Below are 7,925 nucleotides of genomic sequence, written 5' to 3' on the forward strand. Positions count from 1 at the left end.
TTTAAGATGACTTCCCATTAATTAGATTCTGTAGGTGGAAAATGATAGTGTATACAATTTTTCATGTATAGAATCTAATTACTGGGGGTTGTCTTGAATTCACCTGATTACTGGTCTTAATTTGTCTTAAATTCATCTTGGATTGAAGAAAATATGGTAGGGTCCAATCCTTGCATGTTCATCCAGTATCTCAGAGGCAGATGTCTTGGGAGCACATCAGACTCTTTAGTGCAATGTTGTGAACTTGGATTAAACCTGGAGTGTTTTGTATCTAGCAGCATTAAAGGATGTTGTGGTGCTGAAATCTTCCAGTAGTTTAGTCACTCGTGTGATCTTTTGTAGAGCTTAGAGATCTTTCTCGGTATCTCTTGGATAAAGTAATCACCATTTCCAGGAGGGCTAACTGTTTTCAAGTCAGTGTAGCTGCCTGTGCTGGAGATTAAAGTGTAATGTTAAAAGTTGAAACTTAGTCAATCTTCTCAAAAAAACTCCCAAGCATTAAGCCTGCTTATGAGCTTTTTTTCTTACCAATTTTGGTGGCTTAACAGTTGCATTAATCCTTTATTTTTCCTTCTCTTGCATTGTTCTGTGAAAGGCCTGCAAAAACAGAAGGAACCATCCAGGACCCTTATTGCCAGGCAGCTCCTGATTGTCCTCATATATACATAGTTGAATGAGCAGAATGTAAAACAGGCATTTGAGGTCTGAATCATTTACAGCACTGGTGTCAAACTCTTCCTGGGCCAGTTCTGGACTGCAGGGGCTCTTCCCAGGCTGGATCTTTGGGAACACGCTGAAGCAGCGGTGTGTACCCAGGGCTGGGCAGCTTCATGGAGCCACAAATGGGCAGTAGCACAGACCTGAATCCATGGGTGTGCAGGAACAAACATGGGTACAACTATGCATGGCAGCCCCCCAGCTCTACACCACTGTCTGAACATGGCTCCCTGCAGCTGTATTCCCCAGGCTCTCCTGCTGTCCAGCCAGAGCTCCATGCTGCTACATGCCTTTGGTTCGTCACCAACATATGCCCTTGACTCTGTACTGCCCCAGTATGGCTCTGTCATTGCACACCCTTGACTTTGCGCTGCCACTTGCCCCGGCACAACTGACTGGGCCAGGTTCTATGCTGCTGCCGGAATGTGTGGTTCCATGCAGCCACGCACCCCTGGCTCCATGCCGCTGCTTGGTGGTGCAGAGCTCTGGTTGGTCTGCGATGCCAGGGGTGTGCAGCAATGCAGAGCCAAAGGCATGTACTTTCAGTAGCCCTCTGGACTACTGGTGGGCCAGATACAGTGGTTCCACTAGTGAATCTGGCCTGCAGGCCATATGGTTGACACACCTGATTTACAGCTTGGCTACAATTTAATTTGAGGAGATCATGACTGGCTGACCTCTTAGGTCAAGGTAGGTTACAAAATTTGTTTTACCTAAAATCTGTATTAGTTGTTGAAGCTCTATGTGCATGATAGAAATGAAGCTCTTCCCTCTTACCCACAACCTCCTGCCCCTCCTTCCTGCCTGGATGTCAAATATGTCCCCCCACACTTTCTGGAATAGAGATGACAGGTTTACTTATTCTGTTTCAAAGCTTCTGCTGCTGTAAATGAGTGCATAAGGCAAATAATCCAAAATAAATTTTAGTGGTGGCTTCAGCTAGGTCCTGTAGGTTCAAGTCCAAAAATGTATAAGTGTGATGCCAGAGAAGCTGATAACTCCCAGAGCTTATCATTGAGGTTAAATTTGCTGTTTTAATATTCACTTTTAAAATCAAGAGCTTGTATCTTCAGGTATGCAGGTTGTAGCTGTAGAGGAAAAAACAATCGGGGCTCATAGTAGAGGTGATATCTTTTATTAGACCTCCAAGATTTTTGCAAAAAAATTATTTAATTACAAGCTTTCGGACATAAACACCCTTCATCAGTCATTGGAAAAAAGATTGTAAAAGTCTTCTTTCTAGCCAGGACTTTTACAATCTTTTTTCTAATGTCTGATGCATGGGTGTTTGTGCCCAAAAGCGTGCAATTAAATAATTTTTTTTGCAAAAATCTTGGTGGTCTCATAAAAGCTATTGTCTCTACTATAAGCCCCAAGCTCATACCTTTTTGATTCTAAGCATTTTGGTATGGGTACCTGATTGTCTGCAAGTTATCATGCGAATTTAAGATGGCATAGTAATAATTTACATTAAAGCCAGTAAGCATTAAAAAACAATGTTGTTGATACCATCCTGTTTTGAGCTTAAACTTAATTTGTTGACATGCAGAACTTTCTTGTGTTTTGATGTAAGTATAAATCCATTAAATACTACACGCTAACGAGTACTGAATTGGTTCCTTGACTTTCAAAAGCCTATAGTTTCAATTTTGTTGATAGTGTGATAATCTGTGTATGCCCTTATAACTAACTCTCCTACTAGATTTTTTCCCCTTCAGAAATTGTGCTTTAAAATTTATATCCCCATGTAGCATTACTTTTTTTGTATATTTTATTTCTACTAGGTATTGAAACTGAAAATATTCTTCCCCTACTTCTTCAAGCCTTTTGAAAAGTGACTAAATGCACCTGGGTCAGGCTGTTTGTGGGTATGAAGTGGCTGGGAGAATCCAAGAACATGGTGGTGAATGGCAGGAGAAGTGGAGGCAAGCTGTCTAACGAACATCCGCAGAATCAGTCCAAATTGCAGCACACTGGAAAGGAGAATCCAAAGACTGGCAAAAATGTAGTTGAGAGGAGATCAAGCAGATGTATGTACATATTTGTGATTTGGTATTACGATATGAAGCATAGTGTCTTATTAATGTGTCAACTTTTTTAATTTTCCAAAATGTTGATAACTAAATCTTTTTTTATGAAGAGGACTGTACTTTCTCCCCTCCCACCCCATGGTTTCCAACAGAATTTTTTTTCTTCCTGTCTGTAAGTATTTACCATTACCATTTCCTCAGGGGAAAAAGATGAAATTCAATTGAAAGGTTAAATTCAAATGTTTTGATGTAGTTTTAGTTTGAACGGGAGAGAGAAAGTGGGAGGCAAACAGAATGCCTAATCTGTGGTGCCTAAAAACAAACATTGTTTCAGATTGGATTATGGATGTATTCTAATTTAATAGTTTGCCCAGAAATCTTAAGAATTGGCCTGTAGGAAAGAAAATAAGGGATTCTGCATCTGCACAATTAATTGAGGATTAGGCATAAATCAGTTGGCATATAAAGCCATGGTATAGACCTCTCCCTATTCTCCTTGTTCTAGAAAAATGGAAGCATTATAAGCATGAATCTGGAGAAGTTGTAAAAATGCAGATCCAGAGCATTCTGTTAGGACCTTCCCTTTGTTTCTTAATGGGGTTAGCTAGAATTGACTGAATTCTAAATGATTTCTCCATGTTTTGTAAAGAAGCTCAGAGTCATGGATATGTGCTTAGGATAGAGACCACATCCTTTGTCCTCAATTCTTTTCTTTATCTAGTCCCTTCATGCAGAGAAAGCATGCTGTTGGTTAGGGTTGTGCAAAATTTCAACAAGTGTTTCATTCTGAAGCTGTTTCGACGCATTTCGAGCTTGAAACAGCGAAGTCGAAATAAAATGAAAGGCTTCGGAACAGCTTTGAAATGAAACACAAGGGCACTTGAAACATTATGAAAGTTTTGAAACACTTTGCGTTTCGAAGCTAGGCTTGCTTAAAGCTAAACAGAAACTAAGAAGAGGGAGGGGGGAAGGACTGCTCTGATATTGACATCTAGCTCCTTGTTCAATTCTCCAGCTCCCAGTTCAATTTCCCAGCTCTTCCCAGGAGGGCTGCAGGGCTGTGCCAGATTCCTTCCGGGTGGAGCGGACCCCCAGAGGTTCAGGCTGCCTATCCCGGTGGTGGGTGCAGGCTGTGCCCAGCACTGGACAAGATTACTGCACAGCCCGACAGACCTCCCGGGGCTGCAATTCCCCCGGATCTTCGTGTTGGATGAGAGGAGGCTGCCGCTGCCAGCAAGTGTTGGGACTTTTGATTTGAACGGTTTGAGGTGCAGTTTCCCAGAAACCTCTGCACCTATCTCCTTGAAACTTGGCAGGCTTCATGCCCTCAGTAGGTGCTACCATCCCCACAATTTTCATCCAAATCAGGCAAGAAATGACAGTTACAGGCATTTTCGTGATTCCCCATTATAGCCTGTGTTCGAAACAATGAAACAGTTTCAACAAAACAAAATGGAACAGTGCTTCGAAACAGTATCCCATCAAAACAGTGAAACAAGTAGAAACTAAACAGTGCTGTTTCGCACAGCCCTGCTGTTGAGAGTCCATACTGATAGGATTGGGTCTGTTGTTTAAAAGGCTTTGCGTTGTCTGAGATCTAGTATTCCCCTTTTCCTGGTTTTGGTGATGCTTTTAGTAGGATTGCCCTTCTTAAAGGACTTGAATGGTTTTCTGTTTTTGTTAGCCCTGACTCTTGCTCTTCTTTCCTTTTGCAGGTAGTGGTGCTTCAGGATTTGAGGGCCAGAGTCGTTACGTGCCTTCCTCTGGAATGTCTGCCAAGGAACTGTGTGAAAACGATGACCTAGCAACTAGTTTGGTTCTTGATCCCTATTTAGGTTTTCAGACCCACAAAATGAATACTAGGTAACTTTGCTTGCCTTTATTTGCATAGAAGAGAAAGCGTTTTGGTGATATAAACAAAGAGGAAATGTAGAGTTTCTTGTGTGTTTGAAAAATTGGTAATTTTTGTTTTTAAGGTGCTGTTGCTCTTGTAATTGGAACCTAGAGCAGTGGTTCTCAACCTTTGCAGGTTCAAGGCACCCCACCACCACTTTTTTCTGAATGTAGCAGCATCTCTGACTGAGGACTACTATTGGTGCTGCCCCAGCATACCTGAGTGCTTCTCAACTGGGTTCTGCTGTTAAGGACTGTACAACTGCAGTGACACTAACCTGTGCTGCACAGTCAGCCTAGGATGGGCTGTGCCATATGTACATGCTCCTCCTGCATTTAGGCTCTGATTACCTTAAAGCAGGCAGGCGCTTCCTTGTGCTGTGCAGCTCTTTCTGGTCTGGTACCCCCAACGTTGCTCTTGAAAACAAGTGGATGGGACACTTCCCCTTGCACCTGTTTCTGGAGGGAGCATTGTGGCAGACAGAAAAGAAAGCCTCACAGCATGAGGCTGCACAGCAAAAGTTGCCTGCTGTAGGCTGATTAGAGCGCTGTAATGCAGCAGGAGCACATGGGGCAGTTTTACCTGGCCACTGCTGCCACAGCACCCTTGAAGGGGAAGTCACAACTCCCCAGTTAAGAACCACTGCCCTAGAGCATTACAACAGCACACATTTGCACCATTGTAGCTGGTATTTCTGTTAAGCCCTGTGGTCAAATTTCATCGTAAAACAGGACCTTAGACAGTTTCCTAGTGTAAGAATTAGTTGTTCAAAAGGATTTAAATAGTTAATCTTTTGAACTAATGCCCTGGAATAGGAAAGTAGATTTTTTTTTTTTTTTAATTTTCACTTTATAAAAATGCCTGGGCATTAAACCTGAATATTGGTGACACGGACCTACAATCACAAACATATTCATGTAAACCTCCACTGCAGGGACAGCCAGCAGACTGGCATGTATATGTTCCTAGTGTACATATGAATGCATACAGAAGTCAGGTATGTATGTACATGTGCTCCCAAACCCAAGTTTTCAGATTAATACCTAAATTTCATGTGGATAAACATTTGATTTGTGGATATCTGTTATTTTTTTCCAGTCTACTACAGAGTACATGTGAAAATCTGTGAAATGCTTGTTTATTAGCAAAGACCTATGTTGCAGTAATTTTATTCTGTAAGCTTATTACAAAAATGCACACTATTGTAAGATGTTTAGGGCAGAGACTGCCTTGCATTGTACTGGCACAGTGGGCCCTTAATCTTGTTTGTGGTCTTCAAAAAGCATTTTTATTACAAATAATAAATAAGCAGACTGTTTAGCCAGTTCACATTAATATTTCCTTGGCTGAATATTTTGTTCATTTAAATCAAATTTCTAATCATTATTAGAATAATCTTTATCTAAATGAGTAAATCGTGTTACTAGGATATCGGTGTATTTTACTGGGTTGACTGGATCTTGAACATATAGAACAGGCCAGTGGGTGATGAATAAGGCAGCTAAGTTACTTTTGTTGCAGAGTAATACCAGTTAAGGTGCTGATGAGGCACTGCTGTACAAGTTGCACACTAGAATGATAAACAGATAATAGCATGTGATCAGAAGCTTGAACTTCCCAGTTCCAAAAAACTGTTTTTAGATTGCAGTGTATATCATCTTTAGGAAAGTTTGCATTGCATTGTTCATGGTCTCTCCATTGTATTGTGTTTTCACTCGCATGCTTTCCAGGTAGGTATTCTTACTGTGCCGATTACCACGTTGTCTAAGTATCTTCTGTAATCCGTATTCATGCTCCTGCATTTTGTTGCTTGGACAGTTAGTTGAGGAGTTTACATATATAACTAATCCTGTAGCTTCTTGTCAAGGAAATTGTTCCTCTTTTTCTTTTGTTTTATGATTTGAAAAAGTAGGTTTCATCAATATAATGTTTTTGGCGATGAGATTTCAATAAGTAAACTACATTTATCTACCATTTTTGTTACTTATCTGTGACAAAAGATAACACAAAAGCTATTGTCATATATTTCTTCCTTTCTCAGACCTGGAAAACAGTTACAGGGAATCTGCAGTTAGTCTGCAAGGACAGTAGTTATTAAACTTGGAGCTTTATGGAAAACATTTTAGGTGAGGCTTAAAACTTCTATCAGAAACAGTCTTCCTGATTCTTCTGTGCCATTCTATTGAGAGGCTTTTTGCTGTTGCAATTAATTGAAATAAAGGTGTTGTAAATAGTTCCTGTTTAGCTCTTCCTGTACAGAGGTGATGTGCTTGTTGTCATAGCTGGGCAGGTTGGATCTCTTTCCTCCTAGTAAGATGTTTCCTTGAGAGAGGCGCTGAAGTTTATTATTACCACATATGTGGGACGGTTAAAACAAAACAAAAAACAACCTACAAAAAATTAAATTTTTGGTATGGAATGACTGAATTGTCATACGTGGACATACAGTTAGAGTTGGAAATGAAGCTAGAGTCTCACAACTCTTTTAATTTTGAAGCAGCTGCAATAAGGTCTTTCAAGTGTTAATTTTGCGGTTGTCTGTGGAGGTGATTTTGAAACAAAATGCCAGCTCATGGTAAAAAAGAATTCGCTTTTCCTCTAGCTGTGTCCTAGTTTGTCTGAAGGTATATAGTGAAGTAGTGTCGTTGAAAATGTTTGTACCTGTGTATTGTGTATGAATACCAGGCTTGTTCTGCATAAAAAATAGTCCACTGAAGGCAGAAGATCAGCAACCAAGGCTGAATTTCAGTTTCCACAGGTGCAAGTTGAAGTTTATGTTTTTATCGCTTAAGTGTCTAAACAAGTGGGGGCCAACCTGTTTAGCAGGCACGCCACAAATTAAGTCTGCACCCTGAATAGCACTCTTATCACCTACCTCTTCTTTCTACTTCCTGCCCAATCTGCTCCATGCCATATACATAGGCTACCCGTGCCATTTTTGACATTTGTGCCACAAGTTGACCACCCTTTGTTTAGACTACACACACACTTTCTGTGAGAGCCTCATAGACCACTTCAGCCTAAGGATTTGTTGAGCATTTGCACTGAAGACATTGGACAGGGAAGAACTTGTTCATAATTCACTGGAAAACATTTATTTCTATGATTTTTTTCCTACTCCTCCCACAGCCACTAAATGAGCTATTACCATCATAAAATAAAGGTCAATGACCTCCATATTATGCTCTTGACCATATCTGAAGTTTTTGTGAAAGAATACATTGTCTGAAATAATATTTCATAGACATAGACATTAGGGCTGGAAGGGACCTCGGGAGATCATC

General features: G+C 40.7%; 1 protein-coding gene across 1 annotated transcript in view; it reads left to right on the top strand.

Moving 5' to 3' along the window:
- Positions 1-7,925, top strand: part of KMT5B (lysine methyltransferase 5B) — a 44,890-nt gene that overhangs the window by 12,119 nt on the left and 24,846 nt on the right. Inside the window, exons 2-3 of the mRNA XM_019547278.1 lie at positions 2,502-2,747; positions 4,463-4,610. Of these exons, the coding sequence (XP_019402823.1) occupies positions 2,588-2,747; positions 4,463-4,610 (308 nt within the window). The 5' untranslated portion in view covers positions 2,502-2,587. The remainder of the gene's footprint in view (positions 1-2,501; positions 2,748-4,462; positions 4,611-7,925) is intronic.

Source organism: Crocodylus porosus, unplaced genomic scaffold, assembly GCF_001723895.1.
Source record: "Crocodylus porosus isolate Cpor-Errol unplaced genomic scaffold, CroPor_comp1, whole genome shotgun sequence".
Lineage (NCBI taxonomy): Eukaryota > Metazoa > Chordata > Crocodylia > Crocodylidae > Crocodylus > Crocodylus porosus.